This window comes from Xiphophorus couchianus, chromosome 1, assembly GCF_001444195.1.
Source record: "Xiphophorus couchianus chromosome 1, X_couchianus-1.0, whole genome shotgun sequence".
Taxonomy (NCBI): Eukaryota; Metazoa; Chordata; class Actinopteri; order Cyprinodontiformes; family Poeciliidae; genus Xiphophorus; species Xiphophorus couchianus.
The window spans coordinates 16,547,508-16,565,100 of NC_040228.1; the positions used below are offsets into that span (position 1 = coordinate 16,547,508).

The 17,593-nt window shown below is 40.8% G+C and overlaps 1 protein-coding gene across 1 annotated transcript in view; it reads left to right on the forward strand.

The window, feature by feature from the left end:
- The first annotated feature begins 392 nt into the window (after positions 1–392).
- Positions 393–17,593, forward strand: part of lgr6 (leucine-rich repeat containing G protein-coupled receptor 6) — a 48,916-nt gene continuing 31,715 nt past the window's right edge. The window contains exon 1 of the mRNA XM_028026781.1: positions 393–994. Within this exon, the coding sequence (XP_027882582.1) occupies positions 753–994 (242 nt within the window). The 5' untranslated portion in view covers positions 393–752. The remainder of the gene's footprint in view (positions 995–17,593) is intronic.

A 17,593-nucleotide genomic window follows, 5' to 3' on the forward strand; every position in this document is an offset into this window, starting at 1 on the left:
TTTCAGTTTTCTCCACATGGTCGCCTCCAGTCACACACTGAACCGCTGCAGCTCTTTCACAAGTTCATTCAGCTGTTTTAGTCCTTATCCTAAAAAAAATCTCTACTTTTATTCCTCTGTAGGTCAGGATCACTCTGTGCTATATCATTTGCACTCTGTCGCTCCCATTTCCCCTTGGAAAATTAACTTTCTCACCCTCTGTGCTCAGACCAAGCTTCAAGGCAGAGCAAAATTAGAAGGGGGGGAGGAAAGGGGAAAAAGAGAGGGAAGAGTTGGGAGTTTGAGAAGTGCGGGCCCCTCCCACTTTCCGGAGATGCTCCAGCCCATCCCTAAGTTGTGGGCCAATGGGGCTGGCTCATTCACTCCTTTTACAATAGGTAAGGAGAGAGAGGCACAGAGCAACAGATATATATTCAGACAGAGATAGACAGAAAGAGGGAGAGATACTGAATTTAGCAGGAGGAGAAAGACAGTGCAGAGAAAAGATTTAAGAAGGGAGACGGAAGGAGGAAGGGAAGTTAAGATTAAGTGAAACCCTAGGGGAGTAAAGTAAAAGCTCGGAGACAAGCAGATTAATGGAGATGAAGAAGCAGATCTTCTGACAGGACAGATTTACAGTGTGGACAACCCACTGGGAGGAAAAGCAGTAACTAAAAAAAAAGGAGGACAGGAACATCTGAGAGGAAACCATTTATCACAGCTGCCTCGTAAGACATTTCATAGGACAGAGGGGAAGCTCTTTGCAGGTGTAGATGCAGACAGGTGGACGGACAGACATGCTGCTTGGGGTACTGCTTCTCTGTGCTGCTGGAGGAAACTGGGGGTCCACCCCTGGAGCGTGGGGGTATGGACAGGTCCAAGACAGACAGGAGTCTGAGGCAGCTTGCCCGGCCCCTTGCCAGTGTGAGGAAGATGGCATTTTTATCATGGTGGACTGCTCGGAGCTGGGTCTGTCATCTGTGCCGGCGGGCCTGAGCCCTTTCACCACATACCTGTAGGTAACATCTTGAAGTTAAAGAATGTTTTACTGCCTGATCAGACCTGGTTTCCCTGAAATACCTTTAAAATTATGGATCTCTTGAAGTGTTTTAATGGCTGTTTGACTGTGTGGTTGTGCTTAAAGAGTTATCATCATCTAAACATCTGGCTTGCTTATTTTTTATGATGGAAACTTATATTCAAAATATTGTTAGAAACTGTAATACTGCAATAATGGTTGCATGTGTGATCACCAGTCAATGGCATAACACACATTATGTTAAAACTGGAACTAGAGCAACTCCAGCTCAACATATCAATGTAAGAACAAGTGACAGCGCGTGTGGGGGCGTTCGAGTGAGTGTGTTGTGCTGTCCACTACGGTTAAATAGCCGAAGTACTTTCAGTGTCAGGTTTCTCAACACCAACTGGAGACCATGAATATTTGTGTATGGGTGTATGTGTGTGCTCACACACATTGGAGTTGAGCATGGCTTCTGCATGGTTTGGGCTTAATTTCTCTCCTTTGCCAATTAGTATCTCCATTTCATACCTACATGTTTTCATTTCCCTCTGCCTATTTTCAATTCACATCTAAAGACATAAGCTAGTGGAAATTACTCTTTTTTTCATAAAGTTGTTTTTTAATAAATTATTGAGATAAATTGTTATAAAAATTTTAAAATTTCATGTATGTAATTGTTTCTTTCAATTACCGTACATTATATTTCCATATAGATGTTTCATTGGCATTTGAACCACATGAACAATGACAGATTATGAATCCTGATTAAATCAAAAAATTACTAAGCAAACTTTAGCTAATAGATATCATTTAAAGGTGTAAATAACTTTGTTTTTTCACAGCAGATTATGTTCAGAGGGTAGGAAATGTTCTTCTGGAGGGTACAAAATGACATGCAGACAGCTCCGTTTTGTATAATTTTGTACATGTTGTTCGTACAAACTTCTCTACAGCCATTGCAGTCAATGCTCCACAAAAGACCATCGTTGTTAGTTGTGCTCTCTTTTTATTCGCTTCCATTGTCTTATGAGCTTGTCAGAATACTGTCAGCTCCCATTGCTGAATAACTTTAAAATCAATCCAGAGACGTCCATTCTTACATCCACACACAGTGTGCTGCTATGTGACATCAATGTTGTTCTTCTTGGCATGTGGAAGAAGTACACACAGAAGTCTGCTTGCATCATTCGGTGGCACCACACACACAAAAGACAGGATTTCAGTCAAATATTGAAAGTGAGCATCAAAACCTGCTGTGTGAATCTAGACAAAGAGAAGGGTTAAAATGGGCTGAAGTATGCTTCAGTGTTTGTTCGTCTCCAGGCTTTTGTGGACTTTACTGATGTGCACGAACATATATTTGTTTAAAATGTACTATGTCACTCTCACACGTTGGTCTCTCATCATCAATCAGGTAAAAATAAAACATCTACAATCATTTCTATTTGTAACTTCACAAAATGACTCAGTTGTGTAACTAATTCATAAATGGCAAAATACACAGTTTGTAGATGATTTGTGCGGTTATGTGTTTGAAAGGTTGCCATATCCTCCAAATGCATCTAAGAGCTACCAGCCACTTTAGAGGTAATAAGAGACACTTTAGACATCTTACAGAGCTCTTTCTCGCACCACCCTGCTGTTGCCTAAAAGCACATCTGTCAAATGTCTTCACGGTACAAGCCTTCAGATGAAAGATTACCAACACTCTGCGATACTGAAGTGATAAAAAGTGATAAAAGTGAAATCCTGACTTATAGAGGTATGCTTGAATGATGCCTTGCTCTATGGACGTCTTGGGGGCCTGCAGCAATCAGATTTCACTGTGAAAGTTTAAATACACATAGTGTTTAGGTTTTAACTCTTAATCAAAGAATCCCTGTATAGTGGAAGCAAACAATTTACGTACACTATAAAAAAATAACAAGAGAAGATATTATTTTTGATGATTTTTTTAACTCCTTAACACTCAATACCGGAAAATACAATGGAAAAATGGCACGCAGGTTCTTTGCTGCAGGTTATTGAACCGACAATAAAGTTATGCCTTTAAGTCATTTGGGAAACCCATGGTGGTAATGATGCGATGGCTTTGTAAGCTTTTAATTCACACATTTTTAGATAAGTGAATGCAGATGTATTTTATGGCAACACATCAAACTCACTACTTCCTTGTTCGCCATCACTAAAAACAACAACAAATAAGCAAAATATCAGAAAGAGAATTGTGACCCACCACAATCGAGCAGCATGGCATAGAAACTTGTTACAGTTACACCTGTTCTATCAGGAGCAATGGGCAAAAAAATAGTACTATCAAGTGTACTACTAAATACTGTATATGTGTATGTGTGCATGTTGCACCTAAAACATGTTTTGTATGGCCTTTTTACATGTGTAGCCAATGAAAGGTTTGTAGTTCTTAATGCTGCTGATAAAAGAGATTTTTTTTATTTCCTGTGGGCAGGATTGCGTCTTATCCTGCATAAGGACAGTCAGGATTTTCAGAATTGGTATTGCTTGGTTATAGTGACAGATATAAGGGCTTGTCCTGCCACAGTTTCCAACAGTGAGAAAGAATGGCTTTGTTTGCAAATATCTAATTATAACTACATATGAGCATAGAAATTATTGGTTTGGGGCAACAAAAAAAACAAAAGCAAAACGAGAGTGACCTGAAAGACTATTCCTCTTTGGCAATTCTAATTGCTCCTAGCTGCTCCTCTGCAGCCACACACAAATACTCATCATTCCCTGCAAACACAGGCTTAATTGTTCATTTCCCTCCGTTACCTAACATTGGAACTGACCAATTAGTGAGTTTGAGGGCTGATTTAGAATAAGATAAATAAACTCAGAGGCCAACTACACACACCCACCCCGACTCACTCACACACATGCAGTACTCTTAGAGAAGACAAGAAAGGAATGTGGGATGGCAGTGAAGATGCCACAACAAATGAAGTTCCTACAGGAAAAAAAAAGAAAAAAAAACTCAAAAGATTTCTCTTTTAAGTTGTTGATAAAAATGATGAAAGAGAAACAACTTCTGCCTGACTGCACTCAAGTGCATGCACAAACACACTAGGTCCAGTCTCCATGGCGAGGATATACAGTTCAACATATTGTACAAAAGTTTATGACAGGGGTGAGCTGATCTCCACCAGCATCTGCTGAAGTGTCCACATCACCCCGTTGGGGTGTTCAGGCAGGATTAGCCTCTGAGTGCACAGTGCAAAGAGATTTTCTTTGGGATTTACTCGGAAACTGTCCACCTTAAAAACTGCATTAACACAAATCTCTGAAAGTGTATGACATCATTCGCTCGTGTCACCAGAGAGCTCTTCAAAGCCAGCCAAAATGTTCACGCTACGACATTGGAGAGGGTGATTCGGGCAGCGCAGGGACTATTACGTCTTCCAGAGTTTATTTGCAAACCTGGAAGGCCTTACTGAATTCATGTATAAACATAATTAAATGTGAATCAGCAAAAACAATTGTATCCTAACACTGAGGGGGAGTGCAGTGTGGAACTCTGCAAAGGAATTTAACCACTGGGAGGCAAAAGGTGCTGCGAGAGGCTCAGAGCAAAGTTGCTGAAGATTTATGGCAATAATCGTTTCTGTGGGCAACGCATAAAATGAGCTGTCATGTGTGACGCTTTGAAAATCCTGCTCTTTGATATGAGATTAGGAAGGAAAGACAGTGCCCCAGGGTGAGAGACTTTGTGAGTGTGCATGGATGTGTGCAATGCTAGAGAACACTAAGTACAGTGGAGTTGTTTGAGGATCTAAATAGTTTGATGTTTAGCTGAAGGCTGAGTGTCACAAGAGACGGGGTTACAATGATTCAGTAAGTAGCCTGTATGTAAGAAATGTTATATGACACTAAATGAATTAGTCAACTGTCCTAATGACAGAACTGCTCATACTTAATGCAATTTTTGAAATAGCAACTAACTTGATTTTTGTTTCATGTTATATTGCATGCGAAGACTGATAGCATTTTTATATTTTGCCTTATTACAATCAAAAATGTCTGTTTTTTGCTGGGGTTTGATTTCAGCTCTCCCAAGTCAATACTTTGTAGAGCAACTTTCATAAGTGGGCCAATCTGACAGATGGTTGTGCTTTGATCTGAATCATTTCATTGTAGGCTTGTTGTACAAGGTTATTGTCCTGCTGAAAGGTGAATTTCTGCCCAGTCTTGAGGCTTCTGCAGCATTTAAGGATTGCCCAGTATTTAGCACCAGACATCAATCTATCCGATCTGTCAAATGTTTGAGTTCCTGCAAAAGTAAAGTGTTCCTACAATATGATGCTGTCACCGCCAGGTTTTATAGTGAGAACAATGTAGTCAGCGGAATGTTGGTTTACTGCCAAATGTAGGGCTTTGCATATATCTCAAAATGTTCATCTCACAAGAGCACCTTCTGTCACATGTTTGCTTGAATCCCAAGTAAGATTTATTTCTTTAAATAGTAGCTTTTCGCTTGCCACTATTCCAGAACGGCCAGATTTGTAAAACACACAAAAAAACAAAAAAAAAAAACAAAACAGCAAAAACATCAGTGTTGTCTTAACCATTAACAAACATGAACTGGTACCTTTAACCCAAAATAAAGGCATTTTGTGTCAAAATAGGAGAAATGTTTGGACTCCAGACATGTACAGCTGTACATAGACAAGTGTGAATAGAACAGGTTCATTGGACAGCATGCCTTAAATCGTCATCAGCTGACCAAATACAGGACATGAGGGTGTAAAATAATTGTAACATATTTCTTAACACATGTCTGATGCTGCCAATGTGTATTGACCTTAATAGTAACACGTTTTTTTTTCCCCATTTTTTTCTCTGAAGAGTTTTTGCGGCGCTAGTGGCTCGTATTTTTTCTACAGTAGGCAGACAGGAAGGAGGGTGAGGAAGACATGCGGTAAAGGTCGTCGGGACTGGGAGTCGAACCCGCGACGTCCGCGTCGAGGACTAAGGCCTCCAAACGTGGGGCGTGCTAACCCCCTGCACCACCACAGCACGCCCCAATAGTAACTCTTTTTACCGGGTTGTTGATTTCTCCTTGTCCTCCAAAGTCACCTTGGATGTCTTAGCTGCTTCTACCATTAGTGTTCTCCTTAATGGCTAATCAGTTTAGGTGAATAGCCAGGATCTGGTAGGTTTTGTGGTTCTGTCTTAGTGTTTGCATTTCGAACGATTGATTGATTGAACAGTTTTCCACCTGATGTCAGAAATGTAGCATATTGTTTTATAACCTACATCTGCTTTAACCTTCTCCACAATGTAATCACTCTTCACACTGTTTGTTCACTGATGTTTTCTAACAAACCTCTGACACTTTTACAAACCAACTGTATTAATACTGAGAATTGCAGAGGATTTAATTTATCAGTATCAGAGTAAAGGGAACACATTAAGATGCAAGCCACAAGATAACGTTTTTAATTGTCAATTATTAAACAAATTATTAAAAGCCATGCATCAGTTTTGTTCCATTTTACAATTATGTGCTGTTATGGTGGTCTATCGCATAGAATCAGAATAAAAATATGTAAGCTTGTGATTATACGGAGAAAATATGGAGAAAGTGCAGAGGGTACGAACCCTTTTGCAAAGCACTGCAAAGTTCTAAGTCCTAAACTTTCCAGAGGCTCATCTTCAAGTGTTTCATGCCACTGTAATCGGTATTTCTTATGTGTATGCGTGTGGTGTGCGTGTGCATGTGGGGGTGCGTGGGGGTGTGTGTGAACTAGGAAAAGAGAGTGGAGCGTTTAGGTAAAGCTTCATGGTAAAGCGGTGGGTGCGGTGAACTTCTAACAGTGTTTTGGCCGAGGCCAGGAAACCACAGCTAGTGCATTACCAGACAGAGAAAAACCAAGGAGAGGGTGAGGATGTGTGCGTGTGCATGTGTGTGAGGACCACCCACACTGCAAGGGTGATTTCTTTTTTTTTTTTTCTTTTCTATTCGGAAGAGTTGAAACAAGAAAGCAAGGATGATGACGGGGCGGAATATGAAGAGAGTCGGAGAAATGCTCAAATCGGTATTGAGGACGCAGGATTGCATTTTGAATGACTTTGAAGATTTTATTGGGAGAGGCAGCGTGCGTATGGAGGGGACAACATCCTGCCTCTGTGGTGGCCATGACAGTAACAGGCGTGTGCGTGTCATTTAGCCATTATGTTGATGGAATGATTCCTATCAGGAGTGACCGGGGGTCACACTGTAAACATAGCCTCTTAGAGACAGAAGTTAGAGAAATTGTTGAGGGGAGCAAGAGGGGAAAGCAAACTGAAGTCAGAGAAGTGAGGAAAAAAAATAAAATAAAAAGACAACGCTCTGTGACGGGGTGTGTGTATGTATGTGTGTACACTGACAGCAGAAGGTTCTCTTTAGAGCAGTTATCAGCTCAAGCATCAGTGTCCTGGCTCCAGACGTCTCTGTTAGACCCCCGCTTTAACGACCCAGTCCTCCCTTGGTCTCTCTGTTTGACTCACCACAGCCCCCACCCATACCTATTCTCCTTTCCTCACCTGCTCTCTCCTATCAGTTTCAGATTGGAAGAATTTATATGCTCCAGCTTGTGTGCCTTCAGAGCAGGTGCTGAAGTTGCCCATGCTGCACTAAAGTGTAAATGTATCATTTCTTTAAAAAGTTCATTGCTCGGACCTCAGGTCTGAAGAGAAGAAATGAAGGGTGTGAAGTGAAGTCAGATTTTGTAAATGTTCATATGTCCAATCTGGCTGTGAGCCAAACAACTGTTGGAGAGCTAAGAGGCCCATATCAGTGACCTACACTATCACGGTTAATCTGCTCTGCTGAAAAGCGTGCAAAAAGAAGTTATTTCCCTTTGCTTTCCTTTGTCCTTTATTATCCCTCATCCGCTCTTTTGTTCCTTCCTTCCTTGACAAAAACCTAAAGTGTTTACTTCCAAGGTGTCAGTTCCTTAGAACCTTTCAAGGTTCCCCTGAGGCCCGGTGGCAAGCACTTGCAGAGAAAGTCTTTTTCTGCTTGTTAGAAGACATATATTCATACCAGAGGATTCGGAGAAAAAAAGGGATAGGAAGTACATTGGATTGTCCTTTCCTGAGAGTAATCTGGAAGGCCTTTTAAACCCCGCTCAAGGACAGACGGCAGGCAGGCAGGTACAGAACAACAATGAGAACAATGACTTTTCCCTTAGGAGCCACAGGCGGAGAAGACACTGTGGCCATGGTGTACTCTGCCGCTGCACATCCTGTCCTTTAGAAAAAAGGCAGAAACCTATCACGACACAAGATCTTTAAGGGAATCAGGATGGAGGCGGGAGAGATCAATGAAGTATCTGTTTGGACAGCATATGCACAAATGTCGTCTCAGGCCAGACACCGCTATCCTCGCCATTGTCTTCTTGTGCAATTCTGCTTGAATAAAGTCTTGTTTGGGGAGCACAGTTTAGGGTTTCTCCCCTTTGCTTGGATTCCCTCTGGTAGATGTTCTACTGGGCCAATCATCGAACAGAAGGACAAGTTGTGAACAATGACATTGATATTCTGCACTGTTTTAAAATTGCAGTCTGCATGTATTTTTAGCAATAGCAACAAAGGAAGTGAACGAAGCCATTAAGTTCACGCTGGTTACGCTTCCAAATATTGAATTACCATTAACAGCCGCCTCCTTCATTTCTGTCTTTGCAGTGAACGATAGTTGTTTATAGCACAGGCAATTTCTGTTAAGCTACACAGGGTCAAACTGGTGCATTACATACGTCACAGGTAAACATTAGCAATTGGGTAAAATTTAAAACCTCCAGGAAGCAATAATTTCTAACTAGCCCAAACTTTCAGTGCGAAGCAAATAGCGGTGGAGTAGGAGCTGGTTTTTACTAGGCTAGGTCACCGCTGGCTGAATTTATTAATCTGTATGTTTCAAGTAATGGCAGTGTGACGCAAATGTATGACACACAGGGGCTAGGAATGCCCTTCTTTTAATGTGTGGTTGTGTGGTGAAGGGCTGCTTGTGTGCCGGCATGGCCCAGATTCCTATTCAGGCCCTTTCCGATCCTGGGAATCCATGGGAATGTTTGTTTGTGTGTGTGCTCACGGGTATATGTGCATGAATTTGTGCGAAAGGACGAGTCCTTTCATTTTCACCACAGAGACGGCATTGTCCTGTCCAGGGACAAACTACAGTTTGGTGCAGATGCGTGTATGTTTCAATGATACACGTATTCAGTTATTAGTAGCTGTTTTTTTGCTTTGGCATAATGAAGTCATCTTTATGAGTATTTGTATTAATTTGCAATTAATACAAAAATATTGCTACTTCCTGTGGTCTTGCTCTAAATACATTATCACAAGTCAAACAACTGATATTTGCTGAATAATTAGTCAAACTAAGTGTCAGACTAGAGCCTGCAGGCGGATGCTAAACACATATGCCACTTGCGGCTTTAAAAGTGGTTTCCCAAAACCAGTTATTTCTTATACTATGACTGGCTGAGTTTTGTGTGACTAGACATATTTTTCCTTCTTGTAAGCAAGGGAAGCATATAGTGACATTTTTTTAATGCAACTTACTGTCAGTGTGCAGAAACATGTGAGGATGTGAGAGTGCTGGCTTGGTTTTAAAATCTCGTCACACTGGCACTTTCTCTGGTTTACAATCAAAAGGACTTCAAAACATAGAAACAATATGCTGGAAAATTTGTTAAAAGAGTGATGGCCCCAGTGGCCTTTATAAATAGTAAGAGAGAACAATGGTCCCAAGATCAGGAATCAAACCCCACACAGCTGCACTGAGGACTAATAACCTTTATATATGAAGAGGAGGGGTGTACTGGCCCTGGATGATACAAGGTTGTATCTGTTTTGAAACCATAACTTTTTAAACCGCTGATATACCTTGATACTTGAAGCTAACCGATACTTATTTAGTTCAGTTATTTTTCAAGATTCAAAAATAATAACCCCACAATTATCAGACATAAAGGAGAATGCGAGCGGCAGTGTTGACAGCAGAGTGTGTAAGACACAGACTTCTAAGTTCCTTCCCTACATCTCAACATAGTTTCTGTCTGTCTCCATCTACCTATCTGTAAGATTGCTGGCCAGGTCTGCTGAGCAGAGTGGTTCATATCGGACTGGCAGTCTGCAGGTGATGACTAGCAAGAGCTAATGATACTTAATGCTTCTTACAACAATGGTCACACAAACACACATTCACACACTTTCAAGATCTTATGGGGCACATTGCATGTGAATGTGTTGCACAAGCCTGAGAGCGTGTATTAATATAAATACATCCTTCTTCCACACACAGAAGAGCTGTTAGTGGGTAATGGTGGATAATGCATCAGTGTTTCCCACAGAGTAGTAATTATTATTATTGTTATTAACCTTTATTTCACCAGGAAAATCCCACTGAGATTAAAAATCTCTTTTGAACGAGAATTCTGGCCAAGTCTGGTAGCAGTAAACAGTTTACTGAACAGTCACACCAAAAAGGGAAGTTGAAATGAGGATCAGATCAGATAAATAAAAAGGTCTGATTGATGCAAGTTTATTATAATTATGAAACACTCACAAATATGGATAAATATCAAATAGTCAGCCAATTAAATTGTCAAAAAAATAAATGGAAATATGATATTCATATCTTTCTGTAAAGTCTCTTAATATAAGCTAGCTTTAAATGGAGAAAAAAAACAGAATTTGGGTCGTTAATAACTGGCACCTTAATATTTTTGCATAGCAAAATGATGCTTGTTGAGAATGGTAGAAAGCAGACATTTTTATAAACAACTCTTATCTTAAAACAGGAATGGATGGACTCATAGTATTAGTATATAAATTCTTTTTAATATATTTTTTGAAAGACATTCACTGCTGCAAGGCCACTGCAACTGCTGCCAGACTTGCTCATGTCTCTATTACACGTCTGAGAAGGAATAAAAAGGGAAATCTGGATTTTTACACGTGTGGCAAGAGGCCAAGCTAAATCTCTTTAAACCAACAGCAGCCACATGCCTTCATTGGAAGGAGGTAAGATTTCATCAAGTGCTGATCAACATTCTGTTCTAGATATTATCCATGGGTGCCCATAAAATAGACGGCACAACTGCGATGATCACAGCTCTGTAAATGCATGAGCAAAGTAGGACAGATGCCAGTAATGGAGTTGAGTGGTTTTCTAAAAAAAAAAAAAATGCATCGTCCTCCTGTTTCTGCCATTCAACCAAATGAAGTCATAATAGAGGATGACATTAATACTCATGAGGTTTCCTTTTACTGCTGGACTTTCTGCTAAGAATTGAATCAGCATGAAGGATAAAATAAATAAATAAAGCTCCTTAGCTTTATTAGCCAAGACTGTGCACAAACAAATAATTTGTCTTAGGATTTATGTGCTTAATGTGAAAATACATTTAGAATAGATACATAAGTAAGTATTTAAACTGAAAACACCTGCGTAAGAGTAATTTGTAATCTTTTCCAGACATTTGTAGCATCAGCAAATGTTTTTATTCTTAACCTCATAGCTTTCATGGTTAGAAAATATCACAAACATATTAAAACCAGAAAAAAAAGCCCAACTTGCTACATTGACTGATTAGTGGGCAGGGCAATGCATGCCTCTCTGCCTCCTAAAGTCATGGCCTACTCACAACAGCTGCCTGTCAGTCCTGTCCACATATTGGAGACAGTTGTATGTTGTGTAGCACCGACTGTTCCAATGCTTCCTGTTCCATTACTGAAGTGCTTGACCTTTCACCCCTCCCTCCGCTCTATCTCATGACAGGGTGTGTGTGTGTGTGTGTGCATGTGTGTGGGAGGACAGGGAGCGGACGTAGAGTGTGTGCGTGCACGTGGTTATGTGCGTGTGCTGTATACCAGGGTATGAATAAGTCCCAAAGGGCACGAGTACGTTTCCCATGACATGGCCTTAGACTAAACAGCCGTTCTCTCCACCCAGACATCCGCCTGCCATTCTCCCCAAAACCGCAGCAAGGGGAGAAGAGCACAAAACATGGAGGCATCTCTCGTTTTTTGTTTTTTTTTTCGTGTTTTTTTTTCTCTCTTCATTCCCCCCTCCGTGTTTCCTGGCACTTTTGTAGGCAGGTCCTCACCGTATCGCTCCTTGTCCAGGTGAAAGACTTCTCCCTCGCCCTCTCCCTTTAGTCTTTGTGCCCCGTGAATGAGAGACAGAGAGAATAAGAGAGGGAAAGATAAAGAGAGAGTGCATTTCGACACAAAGGCTGGTGTACCCCTCCCAGGAAGTCTGGGAGAGAGGGAGAATGAAAAAAACATCTTCAGAGGAAGGAGGAGGGAGAAAGGCATTGTGCCCTTCTTCCTGACTCTTTGTAAGTGTGTATACGTGTGTGCAAGCTCATGTGTGACCAACAAGAGAAACTGAATGCCAGTGCAGTCAGTCTATTCAGATTGAAAAAAAGAAAAGAAAAAGCAAACACACTTAAACCTCACCCTTGCATACAATCCACACATACACAAACATGCTGTTATGCACACAACCATTTAGAGCCTCTTAAAGGCAGCACCCAAGCGCTGACTACCAGTGGCATTGTGAGGAATAAAAGATCCTCTTTCATCGAGCCTTAACCATTTCAAAGCTCTAAGCGGAGAGGATCAGACTGAATCCAGCTGAAGACATCACTATCATAATTACTGTAAAAGAGAGTCAAGGTGCGGCTCAAGCAACCCTGCTGCAGAAGTCCTGCCCTCTGGCTGCTGATTTTCGCTGAAGATCTATTACTCTAATGTTTCTCACATCTAAGCTGCCTTCAAAGGGAGTGAGCTTACTGCCATTATTGGCTGTTTGTCGGCTAAATATCTCCACCTGAGGAATGGGGTAAGGGATTGACAGAGAAGCATGAAAAAAGATGGAGAAGACGAGGAAGTGAAAATAACGGCCTTAGGTTATGGTGCTTTTGATTTTGGGTGTAAGTGTTTTAGATGTTGTACCTACATGCAGCGTTATGACTGTCTTTCAAAACATATCACTTTTTGACACCTCTAGCATTTCTAGATATACTATCTCGGTATGGAAGCATTATGACGAATGAGAGGTCTTAACTGTGGCCCAATTGATGCAAAACAATTTTAATAAGCTACAACATCTGCATTGGGAATGCAAATCTGACATTTTCATTTTTACTAGACTGTCTAGATTATTGAATGATTTGAAATATTTTGCAATAGACCTTTATTTGGCCCAGTTCACTATTGTTAGAAATGATCAATCTAAACAACTCAGTGATTGGTATGAAACATCCCAAAGCAAGCATTTTTTTTTTTTTACATTTAAAAAGTTGGGCACAAAATGGTTGATTGTTTGGCCATGCATATAAAGTGTTTGGTTAGGCTATGGTTGCACTGAGATGCTACTTTTTTATAATCATATGAATGGAACTTTGCAACATTCAGTGTTGATATCTGCTTACTCTCGAGATTACAGCAACTACGTGGACTCATTGTCCTTGTTTGTAGATTTCTCATGCTACGAATTTGATTTGTTGATTATTTATTAAAATCATTGTTCAGGTTGGTGTAACAGAGACTGTCATTGGTTATCAGTATACTGTTTCACAAAAGACTTCAAGTCAGAATGAAATATCTTCTGGCAGTGACTGTAATTATGAAAGGACTGAGAAGGCACAGACGGTGGAAGTCAGTCTGAGTAGTGTCATTCCCATAGCAACCATGTACTGCAAAGCTTAGCTGGTTTCACAGATTCAAAGTTATTGTAGAAATCATTGAAGGTCTGCTTTCCTATTACAACACATTGATGAGACAGAACAGACTGCTGGACTTTGTGGGTTGTTAGTTATCACCATGAGTACGACTGTGTTTCTCCAGTCAATCCAACATCACCTCTGTAAACCAATTAATTTTCCATGCTTAACCTTGTTGACCTAATTGCTTTTTTTAGTCTTGTGTTGTCTTGTGCATGAAAACTGCTAAAACGTGCATGCTATATCAAACCTGCTGAGCTCTACTCCACACCTCCTGTGTTTCTGTGATGTCAGCTTCCTTTACAAAACATTTTTCCCCATTGAGACCAGTTCAATTGCTCAGAGCTGTTTGTCTATACAGCAATATGATGGACATATTTTTGTGAAAGAGGATACAGAGATCCAAGCTTGCTAAACCTCCTCCTATATGTTAGTTCAAAAATATTGTTATTTTTATGTTATTGACAAGAGAAACTGTTCTCTCTTTGTGCAAAGCTTTTCAATTAGTAATGCCTGACATAAAAAATATATATATATTGGTCAAAACATTTGGCTGTGTTCCTATACCTCATTCAGAATTTCTTATAGGGATCATTGGACTTCCATGCACACTGAAAAATGATGCTTGAGTGGTAGAGGGAGATGTTACAGTGAGTGGTCTTGCCAAATGATCATGACTGATAAACTGGAATTTAAACAAGCTGCAAGGCTTTTCATTAAAGCAAAATTTTCCCTGCTCAGCTTTGTCTAACTGATGCATGTCACTAAACACTAACACTAAAATCCAAAAACAAACACCTGGTGGTATCTGGCCTGATCTGTGGGCGTATTCACTCACCAGGGTGGTCCGTCAAATACACCCAGAGTCTGGAGTGTGGTGTACGCTTCTCATATGATGTGGCCAGTTGTTGTGCTGTGCTAAATCACCAGCTCTTGTCAGCGAGGCTTCAAGTTTAAAACTGGCAACAATGGAGCTAGGGGCACATTCACACCCACGCATACACACAGCCTTTGATCATGGTGGTGATAACATACTTCAGTAGTTCTGTTGATGCCAAAGTGGAAATTTGATAAATCACATTATTGTAACTACAGAACTGTGTAACTCCATGCTCCAATTGAAATTTAAAACACGGATGTACAGAGAAAGAAGGAGTGTTAGAGATAAAGAGGTATAAAGAGCAACTGAAAGGGCCAAGGCTTATGAATGGAAATGTGCTTCTACTTCTTCCTACTTTTGTTCCTCCCTTTACTCAAGCTCTGTGCCATGCATTCACTATCAATCACAACATAAAGCATTTAAATACCCGGTGTTTTATGTTTATTCCAATGCCAAACCTTTTCTTTTTCTTACATTCTCATGTGCAAAATTGTACACACTTAGTGGAAGAAAGACAGATCTATCAAAGCAAATCTTGAAACAAAGACAGAGTAGAAATGGGAAAATGTTCAAGTCTTTAATTTCTCGATAACTAGCTCACAGTTCCTCACACACTACTGGGTTTAACTTAATAAATTTAATATAAGCACAATGAAATAGAATTCCTTTCACATGAAGGTGAAAATGATCATTTAGTTTCTTACACAGCTGACATCCTCTGGTATCAGTAAAACCTTATCAGACATCAACGCAAATAACCTTAACTGTAGGCTGAAGAAAAAAAAGTCTGAACAAACTAACCAGACTAACTAATCAGAGAAGCCAAAGGCCTCAGACCAAGTGTCGCCACCCTCAGGCCTTAACAGGTAACACGTGGAATTCAGCAATTGTGTAACACCAGAGGGCACTGTTTTTTTCTATGAGCACACCTTAACCTCTGTTGTCATGTGATATGTCTGATATGCAGAAGGCATGCTTTCACTTCCTCATCTTTCTCATTGGGTTTTTTCACCATTGTGGTTTCAGTGTTAAATTAGATTAAAGCCAACAGCAACTTCCTAAGTAGCTCTAAAAAAGCAATTTCTTGAGCTACAATATCACATAATTCACTTTTGTGTCTTTTAAGGCCTGAAGGTGGCTGCAGACTTGTCACCAGTAGTTAGATAGTTCTGTTTGAGTTTATTAGATCTTGTAGTATTTGGTCTCAAGCCATTTGTACTAAGACTGATTTGCCTTAGACTGATTGATACGTGGCTGTTGAGTAAAATGGAATTAGGTCTAAGTTGGTTTGGTTTGAGGGCTTTTGGTCTTAGTCCAGGTTGTTTGAGGCCATTTGGCTGATGAGATTTGGTCAGAGGATGTTTTGCCTTGAATTGTTTTGCCTGTGGTCACTTGGTTTCACGCCATTTTGTCTGAGACAGTTTAGGATGAGACTGTTTCACCTAATTCTGGGATGATGCTGTTTGGTCTGAGGCTGATTGCCCTCAAGCCATTTGGGCTAATGGCATTTTGTCTGAGTAAATTCTGTCTGAAATTGTTTAGTCATTTTAGTCTGGTGCTATTTTTTTCTGCATTTTGTATGAGACTTTTTTCTCTGACAGCTTGTGCATCGGGGTCTTTGTTCTAAGTGCTTTTGGGCTGTTATCTAGTATCCCAAGATCATCTTATTTTTTGTCTATGGTCTTATGTTTGATGTTGTCTTCTCTACTGTCTGAAAAAAATTTTCTGAGACCAAAGGACTGTATTGCTAATCCTTGTGTAGAATCAACAAAAGGAGAATAAAAGGACCTGTTTAGAGTTGCTTTTCAGAGTATATAGTGATGAGCAGCTGTCTGGTTTCTGTGATGCAAGCACTGCTGAGGAGTCTTTAATTTCTCCTTCAACAGTAGAGGGAAATCTAAGCAGTGGTGTTGCTTTGTGAGACCCTTCTTGTTGAGAGATGGGTTCTTCTACAGGCAACATCAGACTGCTGAGTGTGATGGCTAAGATAGGGCAAAAACAATTCCCTGCTGAATTCTCTCATAAAAAATTAAGGGTGCAAACCACATGTGCTTCCATTCTGTCTCCCCCCACACACAGCAATCTATTTCTACGGCCCAGCAGCGTCGCTTGTCTGTGATGTGGTGAAAGGGTGACCAAGAACTGTAGCCACCACATCTGCAGACCCACTGGGAAACAATGGGGGTGTGAAAATGAGCGACAGACATCTTACCACACACACCACAGCCACCTATAAATGGAAGTAATATCATAAGGCACAAGCAGACACAAATACTGACACTCTGTGTTTCTCTCTCGCACACAAAAGTCACACAGTGGAGATGTGCATAAAATGAGGGATAGAGAAAACCAAAATTCTAACTGTGAAACTCCAATACACCACACAGCCTGAGAAACCTTTAAGCGCCCTTTCTCTCATTTCTTTTTGCGGCCGTTTGTTTGCGCTGAAAATATCTGCACGTCACAGCGCCAGCCGACACAATGCACATGTGGTAGTCATCAATCATAATTATCATGGTTTAAAAAAGCCACAGCTGTTATTTGATTTTAAAAACAAGCCATAACACAGTGCCTTCCAACGATACGTCAAGTTGTCAGCGGAGGCCTTGGCCTGCGCAGCAGAAACGTCTCTCTCGAGCTTCCCAATGAGCTTGCTGGAGCGCACAGCCGAGCTGAGCTGCATTCAACCTTTCCCCATGACTCACCAGCCTGTGTCTTTATTTTTAAACCTTTCCTTTCTGACTCTCTCTTTCACTTCATTGCGGCGTGCTTATTCTGTCTGAGCGCGGCGGCAGTCACGGACTTCACACAACGTTTGTTTATGACTTCTTTAATCAGGCCCAGATAATGTAGAGTTGTCTCCATCTGTGGGCACATCCCCAGAAACAGCCTGGATATGCCTGAATGGGAGGTGTGCGTGCGTGTGGAGGCGTGTGTGTGTGTGTGTGTGTGTGTGTGTGCAGCAGT